Source organism: Myripristis murdjan, chromosome 24 (assembly GCF_902150065.1).
Source record: "Myripristis murdjan chromosome 24, fMyrMur1.1, whole genome shotgun sequence".
Taxonomy (NCBI): Eukaryota; Metazoa; Chordata; class Actinopteri; order Holocentriformes; family Holocentridae; genus Myripristis; species Myripristis murdjan.
The window spans coordinates 16,413,011-16,436,006 of record NC_044003.1 but is presented as its reverse complement, the minus strand read 5'-3'; the positions used below and the strand labels follow the sequence as shown (position 1 = coordinate 16,436,006).

The 22,996-nt window shown below is 41.5% G+C and overlaps 2 protein-coding genes across 3 annotated transcripts in view; one reads left to right on the top strand and one right to left on the bottom strand.

The window, feature by feature from the left end:
- The window catches only part of lama2 (laminin, alpha 2), a 188,888-nt gene extending 170,272 nt beyond the window's left edge, over window positions 1-18,616 (top strand). The window contains exons 61-72 of the mRNA XM_030047861.1: window positions 1,644-1,830; window positions 6,906-6,986; window positions 11,171-11,283; window positions 13,470-13,563; window positions 14,036-14,131; window positions 15,264-15,344; window positions 15,505-15,582; window positions 15,816-15,894; window positions 16,117-16,248; window positions 16,741-16,871; window positions 17,086-17,305; window positions 17,412-18,616. Of these exons, the coding sequence (XP_029903721.1) occupies window positions 1,644-1,830; window positions 6,906-6,986; window positions 11,171-11,283; window positions 13,470-13,563; window positions 14,036-14,131; window positions 15,264-15,344; window positions 15,505-15,582; window positions 15,816-15,894; window positions 16,117-16,248; window positions 16,741-16,871; window positions 17,086-17,305; window positions 17,412-17,572 (1,453 nt within the window). The 3' untranslated portion in view covers window positions 17,573-18,616. The remainder of the gene's footprint in view (window positions 1-1,643; window positions 1,831-6,905; window positions 6,987-11,170; window positions 11,284-13,469; window positions 13,564-14,035; window positions 14,132-15,263; window positions 15,345-15,504; window positions 15,583-15,815; window positions 15,895-16,116; window positions 16,249-16,740; window positions 16,872-17,085; window positions 17,306-17,411) is intronic.
- A 3,148-nt stretch (window positions 18,617-21,764) lies between these two features.
- Window positions 21,765-22,996, bottom strand: part of LOC115355998 (regulator of G-protein signaling 6-like) — a 111,355-nt gene continuing 110,123 nt past the window's right edge. For both annotated transcript variants that reach the window (XM_030046973.1, XM_030046972.1), the window contains one exon: window positions 21,765-21,815. In XM_030046973.1, coding sequence (XP_029902833.1) covers window positions 21,765-21,815 — 51 coding nt within the window. The remainder of the gene's footprint in view (window positions 21,816-22,996) is intronic.

The following is a 22,996-nucleotide window of genomic DNA, read 5'->3' as shown; positions in this document are numbered from 1 at the left end:
GAAATGTTGATTCCTGACCAAATAAATAATATTTCATCAGTATTATAAGTTTGACATTTTGACACTGAACCGTAAATTATTAAGCATTAGGAGGAGTGAGCTTGAGCTGATCTTGTTAAAGTGTGGATGTTGGGATACAGTTTGTTGTTTTAAAGCCTATAATGCAGCACTGAGCTAAAACTGACCTTTATTTATCATAAAGTGTTGTTTTTTATTTTTTGATGACAGGTCTGAGCATGTTGCACTGTTGCACACATTGCAAGGCACTGTGAATAAGCACATCAGCTAAACATCAGAAGTTTAAAAGTAAATCTTGTCCACCTTCTACATGTTATTATTTGTCAAGTCTTTGTCCTCTGTCTGAACCAAATCCTGCTTTTGTGCACCTAACCCTAGCCACATAGTGATCCAAAATAGCCATTTAGACAATTTGAACTGGAGCCATAATCTTTTTGCGGTTTCACAGTGTAATATGAAACTTACATCAAAAGATAAATATGAGGCCAAAACAGTATCAGCTTGTGATTATGCATATTTCTTGGTTTCCTTGTTCAACCATGTTAAAACACTGACACCAGTAAAAGACACCAGTGCACTTTCCGAACCCACAAACCCCAAGATCACGTTTAACTTGTTGTGTCAATACGGATGTTACAAAGAGATCAGCTCAGCTTTTGCTCTCTGTCCTTGTGTTCCCTCTGTAATATTTTGTTGCAGTGCGGTTTTGGGCTAATGTTGACCTCCTACACTGTAAGGTTAAAGCCTAGTTAAAATGTTTGCAGGAGGCAGTCATGATGATGATGATGATAAAGGCAATGTCTTTCTCAGCACCAACAGCAGTAATAGAGCTGCCCAACATCATTAACATACTCATAACTCAAAATGCTCGCACACCTCTCTCATCAGTGTGTGTGGATGGGTGTGTGTGTGTTTGTTTTTCAGCCTGTCACCCTATCTCCACCCTATCACTCCAAAACCCCCACACTGTAACTTCTACTCAGTATGTACTTGTCTCTCTGTCAGTGAGCTTTTATATCTTTCTCTGCATGCAGCTGTAGTTTTAGTGTTTTCATAAGGATGTTTTGATGAAGCCTGTATATGCACGGTGATGTTTATGTCTCTCAGGAAATCCCCAGTAGAGGAATCTACTGAACCCTTACACTGCAAAAAAGAAAAAAAAAAACATTTACTCTTACAATTAGTGTTAAAGTCGCACACATTCCCATTTATTTTCAATGCTTATCCAGTGCTCATCAACTTATTTCCATAATTTTCTTGAATGAACTGTCATTTTCTTGATATTAGTGGGCTGATCTGCCTTTTCCTGCTGTTTTTAAACATATTCACTGTTGTCAGAAAAAACTGAAATGAGTGAAACTGCATTAGACACAAGTGGGATTACTGCATTTTTTGTCTTTTGCTTGATGGAAAACAAGGATCAATCTGTGTCCACAGGGATATTTATCAGGGCACTGAGGCCTCTGACTCTTGGCCACCTTACAAGTGGTTGCTTGTAACTCGGGTGATCTATAAATTTAAGCTCTTTCTACTGTTTCACACATTGCAAGTCACTGCGGATATAAGAATTAAACTCCAAAAGTCTGAAACATAAATGTAAAACATTTGTCTGCCTCTCCCCACAGTCTATCAGATTTCTCCCAGCCTGTGTCCTTTGAGAATGCCGAAATTGGGCAGTGCCCCAACCTTGCCCCCATTCAGCCCCTGCCCGTCCTGCCAGAGGAAGAGGAGGAGCCTGAAGAGGAAAAGGAGGAATCTAAGTCTGCCCCTCCGACACCGGCCCCCGCAACGCCATCTCCAGGGCTTCCTACGGTAAGTGCTGGAAAATAACAAAAACAGAAACACACACACACACACACACACACACACACACACACACAAGCATATGCACACAGTGCACCTGCACAGTTTAATAAACATACAGAGACATATTTTTTATCATTAGTAATTCATTTGTCTGGACACTGTTTTCTTCTGCTGGTACATGCACACACACACACACACACACACACACACACACATGCTTATACAAAAGCATACACGCCCCACCATATTGTTTCTCCCTCTCTCTCTCTCTGTCACTTGCACACACACACACACACACACACACTCACTCATACACACATATACACACGCACACCTATTTCTGTGTGATAAAGTGCAGCCATGGCCTCGCTGTGTTAGCTTTGCGCTTCATCACACAGCAGTTGTACAGCCCATTAACTCTGCTTTATAGTCCCTTTAGCCTTGAGCTGCAAAGCTCCACCTCTGGCAGCCTGTCACAGAGTGCAGAGCCACAGGGCTACGCTAGGCTAGCTCTGCAGGCCCATTTATGCTTTATGAGACCTTAGCCGCCAAAACACTTCAAGCTAGCATTTAGCCACTAAGCTAAGAGGCTGACACCCAGTAAGTTATTCACTTCAGACCCTGAGCATTTGGATAGAGGAGCTATAGTTCATATTTGATATAGCGCAGGCCCTACAGCAGTCATAGTTTATCAGTTACCTGCTAAACTACACCTCTGGCTATTTATCATGTAGTACAGCTAGTACTCTGCTAGGATAGCTGTCACTGCCTTGCCTTGTAGTTCACCTTATATTATAGTACAGGCCACAGACTCAGCATTTAGTCACAAATTTACATTAATCCCAGGCTGACATGTATTCCTGAACCTCTGCAACATGTTTGCAATCGTTCATTTGCTTTATAATGTCAATGGTTTGCAAATCCGCCAGTGTTTTTTTTTTTTTGTTTTTTTTTTTGTTTTTTTTACACTGCTAGGGTTCTATCAGGGTTATTTATTTTCAGGTTCAGTCTCACATTCCATAAGGGAAAAAAAAACTTTGAATATAAAATGTTGGCTTGTTTTTTTCTGTTTTGTTTTCTTCAGTATGGCATAATAATAAAACTTTAATTTAAGTGCTCACAAGTGTGGCTAGAACACAGATCGGAGGCAACAGAATATATCATACAATGCAACTTTAAAACCGCTTTCCATTTCTGCCCTCTGCCCTGAAAATAAAGAAGAAATAAAGGGACAGCTCAGATTCCACAAATAATAGGTTTTATTTAACTTGGTAAACTGCAGCAAGCCTTGACAGTGTGCCAGCTTAAAGTTAGCGCCACACACACACACACACACACACACACACACACACACTCATGAAGAGGGAGAGAGAGACAGAGACAGAGATGCTATCAAAAAGCCACACAAATAATGATGTTGTAATGTTGTAAGCATGGAGGTTTCTGTTACAATGAAAATACAGATTTGGTAAAAATAGCTCAGCTCGTATGTGTTCATAGGTTAAGCTGTAGGTGGGCGGAAATGATGTGGTCACTCATCTCTCAGCAGAGTGAAAATAAATTATGTCATATCAATCTTGTGCTGATTAGCTGGATGTGTTTACATACAGTAACTAAGGAATACAATTTATGAATATGTTTTAATATACCGTCATTTTTTATGTATTTAAACATGCACACAACTCATGCTAAACCGGTCCAAATCCTGCCCACCCGCCCAAGCCCATCTCCCCCCACACAATGCAGCCCAAAACCACCCAACCGTGCGGTTTGCTACCCAATCGCCCAATCTGGCAACACTGCCCACATGATGAGATCATATTGGCTCACAGACTGGAAGGGCAGACTGTGGATTGGCTCACTCTGTCCCACAGCACTGCTGTGTTTTGGTTTGGGACGTGCAACACTTTCTTAAAAAACAGGCTGATTTGGCAGAAGGTGGTTAGAGATACAGGAAGAACCTCCACCTACAGTCAGCCTATTAGCTGGTACTGGAGTGTTGCTTAAATTGTTAGAGAATGCCAGGGCGTGCAGTCGTCCCACACTGAAGAGCAAAGACGCTGATTTTCCTTAATGAGTCAGTATGGATCGAGATTTGTTCTGTTTTTCTCTACTTCAGGGATGATGACAGTAAGAATAACACAATTATGAATGAACGAAGTTTAATTATGAAGCATGACCACAGGGTAGGTTTTTGATAGAAAATATCAGAGCATTTAATGTAGTGAAAATAATTCAAAAAAGATATTCAGATAGTAGAGACAAATGGTGATATATCAGATATCTCTCCACACGCCTAGATATATCCTAACATTTTGCAAAGAATGGAATAAGCACACAGAAAGCTGGCGACCCTGATTAGAACCACAGACTATTACAGCAAGTAATCATGAATAAGCAAACATCACTTTGGAAGACAAGGTATTTAAAAAAAAAAAAAAAAAAAAAAGACCTTGGAGCATGTCACCCTTCCTCTTTGCCAAAAACATCAGCGACACTACTGAAATCTGCAAATATATTCTCCATTCGTCCTTTCTTTGATATCTAAAAAAACATCTTATTCACAACCCAGATGTGTTTTGATGAAACCCTTTGGCAGAGAGAAATACCAGTGACACTGGTATTTCCATTCACAGTAGGTGAACTTTACATTGGCACTTCATTTTAAAGACAAAAAAGCAGTTTGGATTATCAGGCGTGTACAAGCCAAGACAACATACATCAGGTATTGTAACTGGTGTTTGTGCTATTCTCTCACTAGCTGATACATGCAACAAGTTAAATAACTGAGCAGCTACGTCATGAATAGGCTACAGGCTGTTGGCTGCCATAGTTTGGTGAGTTAGATGCTAACTTTTATTAATGTCATCTTGCTCGTCATCTGCAACGCTCAGCAAGCTATACAATAGGTCTGCAGTTCATCTGCTCTGCTCACTGTACGCTGCAGCCTGTTGGAAACCACAGTTCTTTAGGCTGCTAAGTCAGGCCGCTGACAGGCTGTTTATAGCACCTTATGGATGAACTACAGCTCGCCCAGCTCTGGGGATCTACAATATATGACCAACAGCTTGCCATTAATGTGCACTGACACAGCACTACTCAAGGCAGTCTACACCCATAAGAAGAAAGGTGCTCAGCTGTACTGAACACAGGTTCCTCTAGCGGGGACGCGCAGAGTCAAATGTGCAAGTTCAGAAGGAGGTGCAACAAAAGCTGGGGGGTAAACAGTAGGAGACACCTACTTGTCAGTAATATTATTTAAACTTGCTTTTTCATGTTTCTCCACCTCTGACTCACATACATACACACACACACGGTTGTGGTCACTGTGTTTGTGCTGAAATGAATCATGTGATATTTATTTCACAGGTATCTGCTGGTACCTTTCTGTTACTGGCACAACAACAACAGGCGTAATGGAAAAGGAAGGAATACCCCTGCATACTTGAATAATCTCAGTGTGAACAGCAGAATTTTATATATGTAGACACTCACTGAGGTCTTGGCTGCAGCAACATGTTTTAGTTTTGCGTTTGGGGGTTTTTGAATTACTGTCAAACGAGACTGTGTACCCTTTCTGACAGTCAGAGCTGTGACTCTGACTCATACCTGTGGCTGTTTACCAAAACAGTGAACCCTGAATACTGAGCGTCCTGCTGTCACTCACATAGTCCCCCAGGTACTGCTAGCTGATTATAGTGTTTTAAAAAATATACACACAGTAAAGGCATGTAGGTTTCCTTCCCTTTAATGTGCCAGCAGATAACTTTTACAGTAGCATACAAATTAAACTAAAAGCACTGTTATGTAAACTTCTTTAATGTGGATCACATCTTAGTTTGCCCTGTTGTCCGGCTCTGCTGGCTGCAAGTTTTATCTTATTCAACCCAATTTGAACAGAATTTCAGAAAGTTATTTTGTGAAGCAACACATGATGACTATTGTAAAATATCCAACAACATCCAATAAGTCCAATAAGATGCTACATCTGTCACTCTGTTGTCTTTTTAGAACTGAATACTTTTTAGAGTAGAAACTTTTTCAAAATGATTTGTTGTCAGTATTAGCATCACACATTTCACATTATTAAGATGAATCATTTTGGTAAATTTATGTCAGGGATGAGATGCACTTACTGTGACCTATGTAAATACTTATGTAAGACATTTGCACAGAAAACTCTGCCATTATGGTCATCAAACAGCTACATAAAATGATCAGGACAAAGATTTTGACATGTTTTTATCAGATTTTTCACCCCGAGTTGTGGAAAATCTCATGTTATATGGTTTATATAATACTGTAACCTTTTTTTTCTTGCTTTACATAATTCCAAAACGTTGTGGTTTACCGAAACCATCCATGCAGAATGAACTTGAATCAAAGCTAATAGACGACAGGAGTCTTTTCACAGGCTTGAATAATGACAGTCTGTTTTTTCCAACTTTCCTGTCACAACATCTACTGTTCTTAAAAATTTTTTAGATTGTGAAGAGCAGTGTAGAGGTAGAGGTGGCTATATAAAGCACCATTTAAGCCACAGTCAGCCTCTGAAAAAACAACCAGAAAAGACAAGACATCATTTTCAAGAGAGCGCTGCTTTGCTTTTCTTCCACTGCTCAATATCACAACGAGTCTGTACATCCTCAATTAGTCTTTTGAATTAATTTTCCTCAATCACAAGACAGTAACAAACTATAACATGGTAAATGATATAACAGAAATATTTAATATCAAAAAATGTTAAAAGTGGAAATGTGAGATGTAACCATATTCAACAATCTGACAAGCAGATAGTCAGTCAAGGTCGGATGAATGAAAAATTTAGCAAGAGAACAGCTTCTATCCAATATGGATGGATTTTGTTATTTTTTAATTACACATCATTCAGGAAAGAAAGAGCTGGAATCTAAAGCTTTTTGTTTCACTCTGCTAACCTCTCTGACATTTTACCTTCATGACAGCACTGCTGCTGATTGAAGGGCAGTGAGTGTGTCATGAGCATTGTGGCCATTCTGATTGGCTGTGTGGCTCTTAACTAACCCCTGCTGCCCTCTTGCCTCCCAAATGCTGACCTGCAGGAAGCCACGCCCCTTGCCAAGCCCGCTGTACCCACCGCTGCAGCCACGCCCTCTGCCACACAGGAGCCCAGCACTGACATGGTATACACACACACACACACACACACACACACACACACACATCGTTTAACACACACTTTCACATGCTTGAGTTCATGAACAATCCACCACTTTTTAGAGCCTCTTCCACTTCACACCTTTAACTTTATAGTTCATCCATTCACTTGTATGGCCGTTTACAATCTAATGAAGCATTAATTCTTCTAACACACTTGAACTCCAACATGGAAACCTTTTTTTTTTTTTTTTTTTCCCCACAATGTACATGAACTGCGTGTTGCTCAGTCAAACAAATTTCTGTTAGCTTCGTCATGCACTGGTCAATACTTACTTTTTTTTTTTTTTTTTTTTTTTACATTTATTCATCCAGAGAAAGTCAGCACCATCCTCCTTCACACTCAGTCACTTTCACACATTAACAATATGGAGCTGCGCAGCAAAGAGCCGGTAGCTGTTGAGGAGAAGAAGAGCATTACTCATTATGCAAAGTTACTCTTATTGGCTAAATCGGGAAAACACAGTACTAGGAAACCCACTTGTTGATCCTGTCATAATTACATCTATTTAGATTACTGTTGACCCCTGTGACTTTAGCAGATTGTGCTATGTGTGCACTGTAAGTCGTGACAGTTACAGTAACAATCATAATGCTGTCTGGTATACACAGCTCAGACATCCTTGCCTTTTTAGGATATTGCCTAAATTGAAAACCATTTTCATCTATTAACCCCTTGAAATTTCATTGTCCCTTAAATTTCCACTTAAGAAGGTTCACAATAATTACAGTGTCAGACAAATATTGCATATTTGCTTGTTGCAACACTTCATCGAAGCGCCATCACAACTGTATCGAGCGGACTATTCAAACCTAAGACGGCATAGTTTCTTGGCTCCACCGTTACATCAGATGGAAAATATCTTCATGTCTTGTGCATCGTTTTATACACATTGCCTTGTAATTCAGAAGGACATAATTTCTCTGGAAACTTTGTGATCTCTGATAGAATTTAAAATAAAGTTCTTTGAGTTTGAACAAGGCTCTGCTGTGCAGCATGCATTTGTAATGATGAACCCACCAATGGGACCGGCAGGGTTGAGGAGGTTAATGTAGTTGCCTTCAGTTCTACTTTCAGTCCAAAAACCTGCAGTTCAAAACAGATGATCTGTCAAAGGTTTCAAAGCATTTGTAGTTGGTGTTAGTTACCCTAACGAGATTTTTTTCTGAAACTTAGAATAAACAGAGCAGGCACTTATGATCTGTGTAAAGAGACAGGTAGGAGAGACTAACGAGTGCTACACATATACACACATGATCTCTCTCTCTTTTTTTCTCTCTCTCTGCCTCACACACACACACACACACACACACACACACACACACACATACAAAGAACAGACTGAATGACTTCAGATTCTATTGGTGTGACCTCCAACCAAAGGCAAGCCACTCTGAATGGTTTTCCTATTGTTAGTTTAATGGAACGACGGCAGAGAGGATGAGAGAGAGAGAGATGGATGAGAGAGAAAGAGGGAGAGAGAGAGAGAGGAAGAGGAGGATGAAAGAGGAGGCAAGAGGAAGAGTGGAGAAAAGAGAGAGAGAAAGAGTTGAGAGGAGAGAGAGATGAAAGAAAGGGTTGGGGGAGGGAGGGGAGAGGGGAGGAGAGACGTTTCTGAACAGAACGACGCCCGCCTTTTGTTGCCTTAATGGAAAGAGGGAGGAGAGGAAGAGGGAGAAGGATGAGAGGAGTGGAAAGGAAAGAGTTTCTGCACAAGTGACATCTCCCTTTTGTTAGATAGGCCGGGAGAATAGGAAAGAAAGGAGAGAAAAGGGGAGGTGGAGGAGGCAGAGCGGATATGAGGACAGAGTGTGATAAGAGGTGAGTGTCAGCTGTAACAAAGCAAGGTCACGGCGTGGAGAATGTCTTCACTTGAAAGTGAACAAGAGAGGAGAGGAGATTAAGACACACATACACACACATACACGCTCCCTCTCTCTCTCTAACTTTGTCTCTCATACTGAAAGCATGGCAGAGCAGCCTTGTTATTTAATAGGAGATGAATTCAAGAGGGGAGGGAGAAGGGCCAAAAGGAGACAGTTGGAGAGTGGAGGGGATTGGGAGAGAGGAAAAAGAGCTGGATGGAGAGAGGAGGAGTGAGGAGAGAAGACAAAAGTAGCGGAGATATGAGGAGAGGAGATGGGTGAAGAGCGGAAGAGATGGGAGAAGAGGAGAAAAGAGGAGAGCAGAGGAGATGGAGCCATGGGAAAGGATGTGATTGGACCTTTAAGAGGAGATGAAAGGAGAGAGGATGAGGAGGAACACAAAAGGGTGAGGTAAAGTAAGGAAACGAGAGGAAAGACAGGAGAACAGAGGAGGCTGGAAAATAAAGCAGGAGAAAAGAAATTGAATGAGATGGGAGGAGTGCTGAAGATAGAGGAGAGGAGAAAAGAAAAAGCAAAGGACATGAAGGAAGATTAGAGGAGGAGCAGCAGCGATGAGAGGAGAAGACAAGAAAGTAGGAAAGGAAATGAGACACAAGAAGAGATGGCGGATAGAGGAGAAGAGAACAAAGGAAAGTAGATAAAAATGAGAGGGAGAATACAAAAGGAAAGGGGAGAATCAAAGAGAGAAGGAGATAGAAGAAAGATGGAAAAGGACAGACTGAAAGAGAGAAGACTTGTGGTCACAGTGGGAGGAGAGAAGAGTGGAGGAGACGGGAAAGTAGAGAAGATGAGAGAAGGACATGAAAGGATAGACAATGGGGAGAAGGATAGAGGAGAAGAAAAGACTGGTGTAGATGAAGAGCAGAGGAGAGAGAAGGGGGGGAGAAGACACAAGTAGAGAGGAGAGGGGGAAAAGAAAATGAGAGGAGGAAAGAGGAGAACTAAACAGAAGACAGGAGCAGAGGAGAGTAGCTAAACTGAGCGGCTCCTTGTGTATTACAGCTCTGACACCCTCTGGTCACCGGATGAACTACATCCTGTGAGGAGATGCAGGGACAGCATCTATCAGCTGAGTGAGGTCAGAGGTCAGACAGAGAGCAGCAGCCCTGCAGCCTGTAGGGATTCAGCGTTTCACTCGAGGATATTGCGGTAGTGTGGGGGAGGATGCTCACTGAACCGGGGCTTGAACCTAGCTCATCCACAGAGCAGCAGGATGACCACAAGGTCACTCTGCAGCTCTGATGGAGCCCAGGTGAAAAGAAAACCAGAGCTCAGTTCATGATGTTTGGCTCTGATAAAAATAAAATAGGGTCAAGAATTATGGGAATCAGTAGAATGCTCCATGGCGCTAACTGATTAATCAGTATGTGAGAACAGAACCAGAGTCCATAAAAAATGAAGCAAAGTATTAGCATACATGCTCTAACTCACTGGGATCACTGTGCCTTTCTTTTTTTATTTATTTATTTCTCATTCTTATTTAGCATGCAAAACTGCACTGTTGGCAATAATGCAGAACTTTGTATCCACTTCACCTTAGAAATGAGCTTCGCTTTAAACTTACAAAGGGGTTGTCAGTCAAAACGTTCAGCCCCCGAGTGCAGGTTAAGTGGGATGCTTTTCACTGAGTGTTTACTTGAAGAAAGATGGTACTTGTCACATTTGTCATAAGCATTTTAGTGAATGCCTCACAAATTCATGTCCTTGAAATAACATGTGGTTAGGTACGCCACTTAACATCTCAAAGAGGGCTTTTTTCTACCTTCTGCGGCTGTTTAAAGCACCTTTCTGGATTTCATCTTCCAACTTGATCTCAAATTATCTGTATACCAAATTTAACTCTTGGAGGCGAGAGGAGGAGGTGTGTAGAGACGAGAGGCAGAGGAGATAGAAATAGAGAGCACATAAAGGGAGAAAGAGGAGAAATAGGGCTTAAAAGAGGCTCATGGGAAGGAGAAAGTCTCAGTGTGTCTTACTACACTGACACCTTCTGGTCAGAGGTGCACCTGCACCGTCTCTGGGAATAATATACTATGACGAAATGGAATATATAAAGTATTTTTGCACTGTATGTGAATTGATTTATTTATAGAGCACAGTCTTCAGATTACTTCTAAGACCATGCATTCACCTTTGCTTTGTTTAAAAGACTATCATGTGACTGATGTTTATGCTCTGTCCTCAAGGTTCCTGTGGACACGAGGTGCCACCAGCTGTGTGCAGAAATCGGTTTTGATTGACATGTGTTTTGTCCAATCCCCAGGACTCTTGTGCATCAGCTGTGCCCTCGGCGGTGCTGGAGAAGGCCTATCAGTTTGGACTGACCAGGAACAGCCACATGAGCTTTGCCTTTGACGACACCAAAGTCAGAGAAAGGTACAGATTTGGAACAGTGGTAGTGCCCATAATCCTGTTCTGCTTGGTTACTGTACATACATGCAGTTTTACATACAGTAAAACTCTCAGTTACAGGTCTAGACAGAACAAGGTTTCTATCTAGCAGCACACACACAAACACACTCACATACAGTCGTTTTTTCATCACTTTCGAGGACATTACATTGACTTACATTCATTTCCTGGAGACTTACCCTAACCTTAACCCTAACTACTACCTCCCTAAACTTAACCTTCACCCCCACCCTAACTCCTAACCCTAACCCCTACCCTTAGCCTAACACTCACTCCAACACCCCTCACCCTAAACCCAAAGCCTTTACAGGGCTTTCCCAAAAGCAATATTAAAACACCCCAAAGCAGAATAAACCTACAATAACGAGTTCCTACATGACGTGACCCTAAGCGAACATTGTGCGGTTAACATGAGGGAGAGCACCTCCCTCTTATCTGTCTCCTCATTTCTTCCTAACAACCAATCGTCACCGACTGTTGCGATAGCACTGGGGTAAAAGAGGGAGGGGTTGCAGGGTTGTGGGATCTACACAGAAACCTCACCAAGAGCCCTATCTCCCTGGCAACCCCATAGTAACCACCGACTATACCTGTAGCTTATGTGACAGGACTTTGTTGTAACACGTAAAGACTAGGGGAATGCTGTGACTCCATAAGGCTGGGTCAAGTCTGACAGCTCCTGTACCGGGCATCAGGGGTTGCCAATGGTTTCACACTAACTCTGATCTGGTGTTGAGGCGGGTTGTTCTTCAGGATTGTTGAAGATAAGACACATACATGGGCCACTGCCTTTTCTCTCGACAACTCACCTTGTGTGCCACCCGTACTACCGAAATTAGAGACGGGGTCGGTATGAGATATGAAGTGTATCCTTCCAAACACCTAACTTTAACCTAACTCTAAAGGTAGCTTTCCATTAAACCAAGTCTTCCCCCTAAAATAAATAATTTTCACTAAGGGGACTTGCTTTTGTCCCCATAAGGGAGGCGAGTCCCCACAACATGACTGTGCAAGCAGATTTACGTCCCCACAACATTAGTAATACCTGGTACACACACACTCACACACACATAGACACACACAAGGCCAAGAAAAACATCTTCTATAAGTAAAAAGGTGCTGAATTAGTGAACACATGAACACGTTGTTGACTTCCCCAACCCCCCCCAAAAAAATCTGTATTCCACAGTCAGATAAAAAATGAAACGACAGGAACCTGACACACATAAACAACTGCATAGACTAATACAGAATGCCATAGGCAGGGTGATGAAAGGTGTTCAGTCTCATCGAGTGTGTTTTATTCTTGTCTTGTTTTATAATGTGTAGGATGGTGATGTGTACCTTCAGCTGCTACAGCACGAAGTCATTGTGTATAACAGTTAATGAATATTTTGCTTCCAAACAAATGACTTCTATAAATACAATTTATTAATCAAGTGAATAAAATAATGGACATACAGTCTTTACATAATAGTCAGAAAAAATCCATTTTGTCTCTAACTTAATTAAATAATCCATTTACATTTTAGACATTTAGCTTATCCACAGAAATGTAGATTGAGTGAGCTGATATTAGATCAGCATTTTACTCATGGACATTTTGGCTGTTTCAAGGATCAAACCTGTGAACCAGTCACTGGACAACTTCCCTAATTATTCACTGCAGCAGCCTGCTATCTAAAAAAAAAAAAAAAAAGTAAAAAAAAAAAAAAAAAAAAAAAAAAATCATCATTATTCCTATGCCTCAGAGTCAGTGCCTGAAGATGTGATTGGATGATGAAAAGGACCGTTTACTGTCAAAAAAGTACATGCCATGCGGTGTTCAGTACAAATCTTTAAAGTGATGTGAATCAATGTCAGGAAAAAGTTTTTTTTATGCTTTAAAAAGTTCATTGCCCTATCTTTTGTTCATCATTATTAAAATGAAAAAGGCCTTTCAAGAGTTTCAACCGCAAATTCTTTTTACTTGTGAGTCAGCTATATTCAAGGCCAGGACAAAGTAGAATTCATTGTTGCCAGTGAAATATTCGACTGTCAAACTTCTGGTTTAGCAAAACTAAATCGCGCAATTTGCTGAGAGATTAGAGATTTAATTTTGCAAATGTTTTGCTCGTGTACACACACGTTTACTTCTGTCTGTGTCTCAGGCTAATATTGGAGTTTGAGCTGAGAACAAAGGAGGAGTCCGGGCTGGTTCTCTACATGGCAAGAATCAACCACGCCGACTTTGTTACCATACAGGTACGTGTCCTCTCTGTTTTAATGTTTTTTTTTGCTCTCCCACTAAATGTTTTTCTCTCTCTAATTGCTGCAACCCCGTGGTCTTCAACAGATTAATTCAGGTGAAAAACTCAGAGGTGAAAATGTTGTATTTGCTGTTGGAATAAGGGAAGAAGTAAACAAGAAGAAAAGAAGAAGAAAACATGAGTTATAATATTAGGGAGTTATAACAATCGAGAATCTCCTCATTCAGTGTCTGCTTTCCCCTGTATTCCAGTCGCATCCTTCGCTTCAGTTTCCACTGTACAGGCTGTATAGAAGCTGAACTTTCTCCCTCTCTGTTTATCAATCTTTTATTCACTGTTTCACCAAGCAGGTCCAACAGGTCCATGTGTCTTAATTATGATCAGGTTGATGTTAATATTAACCACGTCTCCTTCTGCTCCTCTCTTCATCCTCTTCTCTGTGTCGCTCCGTGTTTTTCCCTCTCCAGATAAAGGAGGGCCAGGTGTGTCTGGGTTATGATCTGGGTCATGGAAACACGTCTGGCTGCGTCCCCTTCTCCATCAACGACGGCAACTGGCACAAGGTGGAGCAGCACTTACTCATTCATTCATTCAATCATTCAGTGATTTCTCAAACTGTCCACTCATTCATTCCTTAATTTAGTTGTTCATTCACTGTGGCTCAGTAGGTTAGAGGTGCCTGATGTAGTTTACCTTGGAGACACACTTGGTTTTGTTAACATTGATCGTTTTTCACCAAAACACATTGTGTGTCCTTGAGGGCTAATAAACAAGTTGAATGCATTTATTATCTCAAAAGGCTTTTGCAAAGCCTTATTTTGGAATATTTTTGAAAACTGTGTTATCAGCATGAGTATTCGTTCATGGCGTAACACATTTTTTGATGTTACAAGTTCTCCTACTGTGAACTATAGCGCCACTAGTGGTCACAAATTGCATAAAATGTAGATTGTGTCACTACCATATGGTTCTTTATGACAAGGGTCCAGCTTGAAAATAATGTGGTAAGGAAAAATAATGTTGTATGGGTAAGATAGTGTGTTAATTGTGGGCTGCAGCAAACAAGAATTTGAATGTTTAAATTTGAAAGACACAATAATAAATCTCTAAATTGGATATACAGTATATTGAAAACTTTAAACATAATGTTGCTTAAAATTTCCACTGTCGCAGCTATTTAAGTTTCTTTGTCACTCTGTGTATAAATAGTACATGAGACCAGATGTTAATAAGAAGTTTTGCAATACATATGAGATACTGATACTAACATGCTGTTTTTTGAAATTTTACTGCACATTGAGTTTTGATTGCATTAGATTTTCTGCCTTCAAGAGCTCTTCATGAATGTCCACTTCTGAGTTTGGAAGTCGGATATTACTTGTAGAATAGATACTGTAATAGATGGGTTTATAGGTGGTTTTAGAAATAAAGTGTCACAAAGCTATATCCACTTGTTGTATGATCCATTTGCACTCAAATTGTAATTCTAATGTTTCTGGCATCACATTTGTCCATATAACATTTAACAAGCATTGTCTGTCCCTACCCTGAAACAACTAACTTCTTTTGTCCATTCCCCTCTTTAAATCTCCTCCCATCTCTCTCCTCATCCTGTCCTGTTCATGCCACTTCTTTCTGCTGTCTTCATCTCTTGCCATCACTCTTGCTCTCCTCTCACTCTCTCTCTCACTTCAGATCCGTATGAGTCGTAGCAAGCAGCGAGCTGTGCTGATGGTGGATGGACGTTACAGTAAACAGATGATCAGTCCTAAGAAGGTAACTATACAAGCTATATGTACACTCAGTAGCCACAGTATTAGGTCCACCTGTACAATCTAATACAATACTGTTCTGCCTTAAAGTTTACCTTTATGATGCCTATAATGCTTCGGATTTTTTATTTATTTATTTTTTCCTGTTTTCTTCTCCTGTTCAGGCCGACTTGTTAGACGTGGTAGGAATGCTCTATGTTGGTGGATTACCACAGAATTATACCACCAAGAGGATAGGGCCGGTAAGCACACACACACACACACACACACACACACACACACACACACATGCACACACACACACACATACACACAGTCATGTAAAAATGGTACCACGTTACAGTAAGACTACCCTTATAAAGGGTTTATGAATGGTTATTAATTTGGTTGTAAAAACGTTTTAAATGTTTAATAAACAACTTAGAACACATTTTTCAGTCCCAACTCTTACATCTCTTCTTACCTCTCTCTTCAGATCCTCTACAGTATTAATGGGTGTATCCGTAACTTTAAGATGGTGGGAGGTCCTGTGACCAGTAAGGCAGGAGCCACAGGTATTGAATTTTGACAGTATTTACATTATATGGTATAATATATACTATATACAGTATTTCCCCCTTTTTCCAACTACCTATTATAGGATGTGCCTTAGAATAGCATGTCTGTGTGGGTTGCTGAGGTATTGGCTGCTAAAACATATATTTAAAAAAAATGTAAAGCTCCTGGTTTGTGTGTTACAGAATTCTTGGACAGATTTGATTTCTCTTTCTCCCTAGGTCGCTCTCAGTCTGTCATGGAGGACTTTAACTTGGACATGGCTGCACCCACCTCGAGTCACATGGTCGGAAGATGCTTCGTTTCCACGGAGACAGGAACCTATTTTGATGGCACCGGTTTCCTCAAAGCAGGTGAGACAACGTGGCCTATTCAGCATATCAGTAGATTCTGAAATTGATATTATTATTAAAGCCATAAACAAATGTTTTTAAAATAGCCGATTCAATACTTGGTGTTTGAGTTGAGGGTTTTCAGCGTCATTAATAAGGTTAGACCAATATGTTGGGCTTTTATTAAATATCGGGTACCCTCCAGAGAGGTTGCCTCCTACCACTCAGTCTCTGACGACAGCTAAACTAAAACTTGTAAAACCTGCAAGGAAACACTTCAATTATCTGGCATGAAAAGGTCTGAAGACCAGCTAAATAACAGCATTTCAAGTCTCAAAATCAGTTTGAGAGGTCTAGATTAATTCTCTCAGTGTGGCTGTTCCAATGAGAAAATAGCTCAGTAGCTCAAGCTCAAAGCCCCACAGTTGTTTTAATTTTAAGACACCAGTAGTTCAGACTGTTCAGTGATGTTTTGTTGCAAATACGGTGGGAAAACTCTGTGTCTCTGTGCAGTCGCTTCCTACAGGGTGGGTCTAGACGTGTCGATAGAGTTGGAGTTCAGAACCAGCAGAACCAGTGGAGTGCTTCTGGCCGTCAGCAACCAAGCTAACGATGGACTGGGTCTGGAGATCAACCAGGGCAAGGTACACACTCATACACACACACACACACACACACGTTAATAGATAGAAACCACAGTTCTTGATCTAAAGTTTTTACACTTACAATATTGATCAAATAAAGACCTTACATAGACTGGAAGCAAAAATCAACACAATCCCAAATAAGTGTTAGGAGTGTGGTTGAGATTTGTATCATTTGAGGGACTGCATTTTTTTTTTTTTTTTCCTGCTACAGCTCCTGTTCCATGTTGACAACGGAGCGGGACGAATCACAGCAGAGCACCAGCCTGAGGGGGAGGGCTTCTGCGACGGCAAGTGGCACTCCGTCACCGCTAACAAGCTGCGCCATAAGGTGGAGCTGGTGGTTGACGGGGAGAGGAGCCAAGCGGAAAGCCCCAACGTGCGGTCCAACATCTGCGATACCAACGACCCCATCTACGTAGGAGGATATCCCGGTAAGGCTGTCTTCTGACACACACACACACACACACACAAACAATTACAGTGTACATGTGCCTGTTTAGTGGTTACTAGCTACCATTGTTCTTTCTTTCTCTCCAGATGGAGTTCGTCAGGCAGCTCTCTCCACCAGCACTTCCTTCAGAGGCTGTATGAGGAACCTGAAGATCACCAAGGCCTCTAAAACCATGGAGGTGCACTTCAACAAGGCTCTGGAGATTAAAGGAGCGCAGCCTCTCTCCTGCCCTGCTGCAGCAGCTTAACTCTGTAACCTCAACGACCTCCTCTTCTTTACGTCTCTCTGTGGAGTATGGCCGAAATTCACACTTGGCCGAGATTCCTGCAATTTCTTGGTCTTTAAAGCTGCACTTGGCAGGATTTTTTGGGGGGGTAAAAACAGAGCAGGAAGAGAGCAATCAAAATTTAATGAAAGTGAAAAAGTGAAATACAAACAGTCTCCTAAACAGCAGAGAAAAATAGACTCGCCAGTGGTGCCTGAACCTCTTAACCCCCTTCCCGACCACAGCACACTAAGAAGTGGACATTTACTTAACTGATGTCAGACAGTAGCTCACTGCCAGCTGGGGGCTGGTAGCATGAATTAGCCAAGTGTAGCTTTAAAAATGGGGGAAAAAACTGCAAAAAAAAAAATCAGGGAGTTAACAAAAGTCTTGAAATTCACCCTCACACTCAGTTGCCATTCATCAATGAATATTTTTACAACACAACAATATCTACAAACTAAATCTATCATATCTACAAGGTCTAAAAAAGAAAAGGCAGAATATTTGTAAGGAGACCTCTGCTGTGCTTCCTGGTGCTTACAGTATCTCTCAACTTGGGGAACACATTCAAGCATTTTTTGGGGATATTTGTGACTTTGTGGATATTAAATAAACCAGTGAAGAGCCTCTTGAAGTGAAAGAACAGGGTTAATGGGGTCTTGCAGTTTTACTATTACACACATCACACGAAATTATGTCCGTACTGCAGCCTATTCAAAGTTATAGTTTATGTCTCTGCTGTGATTATTCTATGAGTGATAATTTATCAGGGTCCTTCATAAACTTTGTTCCCCTTTAAATTCATTCAGAAAGGTTCAGCTTCATTGTTCCATTGATGCCCCCGTATTTCTTAACATTTTGCAATGTGTTATCCATGGATTGGCCAAATTTCCAAATATTCAAAACGGGAAAGCTGGAGGCACAAGGTTTCTGCAGGACACTGACAACATCCTGTCTTCTGCATGGTGTGGTTGATGATATGTAATCAGCAGTTTCTGCAAATATATTTCTGTTGGCATCAAACAGATTGTCCTGTCTTCATTCTAGCAGCAGAATGTGATGATGAGTTAAATTTGAGATTTTTTTTTTCTTCGTAAGTCCATAAGTTCCTGCAGCACCTGCTCTGCTGCCACCCTGCTGTCACCACTGTGAGACTAGTCCATGTGCAATAGGCTGGAAATTGGTTAGATGGACAGCATATACAGTTTATAACTTCTTTTTTTTTTTATTGCAAATAAGCATCCGTCCATTTTATGCCTCTTATCTGTGGTGGTAGCAGGCTGGCGGTCCTTTCCCTCGGCCACATCCACCAGCTCCTCCTGGGGGATCCCGGGGTGTTCTCTGGCCAGCCGGGACATGTAATACCCTCAGCGTGTCCTGGGTTTGCCCCGAGGTCTCCTCTCAGTTGGTCATGCCTGGAACATGTCCAACTGGGAGGAGACCTTGGCAAATAAGCAGACTTACATCTATACTCTCGTGTGAATACAGAGGAAATGGAGGCATGCTGGGAGGTAGGATGGAAGGGGAAGCAAGGACAGAAAGAATAAAGTAAGAAGAGATGAATGAGAGGGAAAGCGAGGAAACTGACATAAAAAGGAAGGGAAAGGAAGGAAAGAAGGGCCAAAAACAGATCTGAGAAGAAGGAAAGAAAGAGCAAATAAAGGATGGAACGAAACAAGAAATGAAAGGATGAAAGACTGAAAAACAACAGGAACAATTTCACATCTTTACATGCTTCTCTGAATACCATCTGTGGACATCTAACAGGTCAGGATAGCTCTCGAGTTAGAATGTAGTCCCCTGCAACTCGTGTTGGGAAGGTTGCTTTTGAAACGTAATGGACTCAAGAGTCAACCGCATATTTAATTTCCTGTACTAGCTTCTTAGGGGTAATATACTGTAAAACCTATGTTAAACTATTTAATTTAAGGGCACACATCTAATCTTTTCCAAATATAGATGTTACTTTTAAGTGAAAGTTCAGGACAGATGGAAAGATCAGCTCCCATTCCAGTGTGAAACTGCCATTTTGCCCCTAGATGGCAGTGCACACTCATATAAAAGTCAACTGGCTCACAAATCAAATTGATGTCTGCCTGCAACAGATAAACTCTCCTTCAAGTGCTAACCTTGTGTCTGTCTTTGTGTCACTGCAGTCTAATGCTTTTAATGGGCTTGCTTGCCGCCATGATGCTTTTATTAGATGACATTTCACACGCTGTCCATCTGTCTTCCCCCAGTAATTCAATAACCGAGAGAAGAGATGATTTTGGAAGATGTCGATCAGCACTAACATCTCATCAGCACTAGAGGGCGGTATGTGAACGGGTAGAGGAAAAATGAGAAGCATCAGTTCAACAGAGATGTAATCAAAGTGAGCAGGGTACTCTGAGGATGCATCTTGGCCTGATTACTTTGCAGTTTCTGGCTCCAGAACCCAAAGATCCCAGTTGCAGGTTCAAGCATATCACATCACTCCATACAAAGTCTTACCAGCAGCATGGACATTTCATGCACTCCTCCTGATTTGTCTAGTCTGGCATATTCACATGATTTGAAAGCATCAGTTTTCTCCCCTTTATGCAAAAGGAAGGTGGATTCGCACTTTCTCAAAAAACTCAATTGACTGAGATGGGCCAGTTTCACCTCTTTATTGTGCATTCCCGTTTTATTATCATGGTCCACTTTACAGACAGTGAAAAATGTTTGGAGGTCCACCCGTTGAATCTCACCGTGTTCAGAGATAGGGCAGGTTGTAGTGGAATGTTTAGAAGATAGAATAAAGCCTAATGTTACATCAAGTCACCCATGTGAAGAAATACAGCTCTCTTTGACAAATAAGTCCATGATCAACTTATCTTTATGTGACAATAACACTGCATCTCGGTGTTTTCCTTATCGATGGTGTTAGGAAGCTTTTCAGTTTACTGTACAGTCTGCGAAAAATACTACACTGAAAAAGCTAATGTGCAAGAGCCTGTTTTGTTTTGTTTTGCGTTTATTTATTTGCTTGGTCTCCATCTTTGGTGCCAAGTCTCTGCACTGCAACTCCCAGAATTCATCTGCTGATCAATCAGTGTGCAGCACTGTGATCTCTCTTTCCGTGGAGTTCCTGTTGATAGACTGTGATCATCTTAAGGCGGCGCTCTCTTCTCTCTCTTTTCCTCCCTGGTGGCTTTTGCTCATGCTAACTACCCTGTTCTTCTTCTTCTTCTTCCGTTTATTTCCAACAGACTGGAAACAAAACACATCATTTCCTGCGCGACAGAGAACCCCAGGAAGGCGCTAAAAACAGCAAATGTAAAATTTTTTGACCAGGATATAGATTGAATCACTATTGTGTTATATCAGTTATCCATATAGATTAGCAGAGCAGACATTTGATAGGAAAATAATGTGGGTTGTTACTTTAAGTGTAAATAATATACTGTAATGAATTATATAAATACCGGACGAATAGAGGTGTAAGTGGTACTGACCCTTGCCACAATGGAAAGTTGATCAAAAAGCTTATTTACTACAAAGCTCACTGTACAACCTCACTTGCACCAGCATTAAAGTTCTGTATGCAGTCTGACTAGTCGGATGCAGCCATCAGTGTGAAGAGCGAGCAGAGATTTAGTTCAGGAGTGCGGGTGATTATTGTGGTTCCCCTCCCATCCCCGTTTCCCTTGTATCATCCTAGTGAATGGCGTGAAACAAGACAGCTAGCTACTGCGTAAACTCTAAGTCTCATTTTGACATCAGTCAAGGCATTCAAGCATTCCAATGTTTATACCGCTGAAAGTAAAGGGATAGCCCGTTGAGCTATCGTAGTAACATGAGTGCAGATAGATAGAGAGACACGACGAAGCCTGACATTCCGTTTTGGTTACAGGATTGAGTAGAAACCCACTAAGAAGAGTAAGCAGTGTTTATTCTCTACACAGTGACAGCACTATCCTGGTGTCAGGTCAAGGTGACTTATTGCATGCTGTCAGTCCTCTCAAACTGATCCGAGGTCGGTTTAAGACGCGAGGGGTGCCAGTTCCAACGGCGCAGTCCACCAGCTCGGCACCCTCGCCCGCACCCCCCACCCACACCCCCACACCCCGGGGTCCTTTTCCGTCCCCTTCCCAGGCGCAAGCAGCTCTTCTGGCAGCGGCTGTTCCCACTCTAGGTCCAGGCCTCGTCAGGACGACTGCATGAGGCCCGTCAGCCGTTTGCCCGTCAGCGACTTGCCCTGGAGGGGAACAAGGGAACGCGGGGAGGTGGAGGTGGAGGTGGAGGTGATGGGCGTCAAAGCTGGGTCACGTTAAAAGCTTTCACTTAAAGCGGGTCTAGTGGCATGTGGTGGATTTAGAAAGTGCAGTGTGGGAGGAAAACTGCAAGAACAGAAGGACCTGGCTGGCATGAAAATGCATGAAAACAATATTTACACATTCTCCACAATGTCAACAAAAAGGTAGAATTTATGGCAGAGCTGTTGCACTGAACTGCATTAGACTGTACAGGAGGATGTAATAAAGTGGCCACTATAGCTTATATAGGCTTAAGTAGCTATTTTGAATATCTAGCCAATAAATAAATAAATAAAACATAAACAAAAAATAAATAATAAAATACAGGGACTCACATCTACATTTCAGAGGGTGAAAAAAAAAAAAAAAAATATATATATATATATATATATATATATATATATAAAAGCTCTGCACTGTTCCATGAAGCAAATGGGAGTAAAGAAGCAAAAACAACCTGAATGAATGAGTGCCTCTGAATCAAGTCATTCTCAGATGATTCTCTGAGACCTCAGAGGGCAGGAAGAGTACAAATTTATCTCTTTAGGACGGAGCCTAACTCCACAGTGGCCACTGCTGCACATTACAGGATATCTCACAGCTCCTGAGCCTTGGTGTCAGTTAGGAGCTTTTTATTTTTATAATGGTGAAAGGAACATACAGTACATTCCCACAAGATACCCTTAAAAATATATTCAGCAGTGATATCAGTAAAAAGTGGATTAGGATGATTCAAGAGTAATGTCCCCTCTGTGCTGATAGTGAAGTGGCCCACAGGTCTAATTACTCATCATCATGTCCACAGATGTGCTTCATGTTACTGGGCTGCACACGCTGTAACTAGGCCGTACTTTGAGTTTTAATGGAGTTTGAAGAGATAAGGGATAATTCGCTCGTTTTGGAAAATGTAATATTATTTCCCTGACTCCCGGGGGCGGTAGTGATGCTCTTGTTGTGCTGGCTACTGGCTGGATGGTCCCATTGCTAAGTAAAAGCCTCCTGCCACTGAGCAGATATCTCTGTGCTTATCGCTCTAAAATATTACCGCCTACATCCACTCAAATAAGGATTAACAGCACTTTATCAAGTGTTATCTGCAAACAATTACAGTGATTACAGTGCA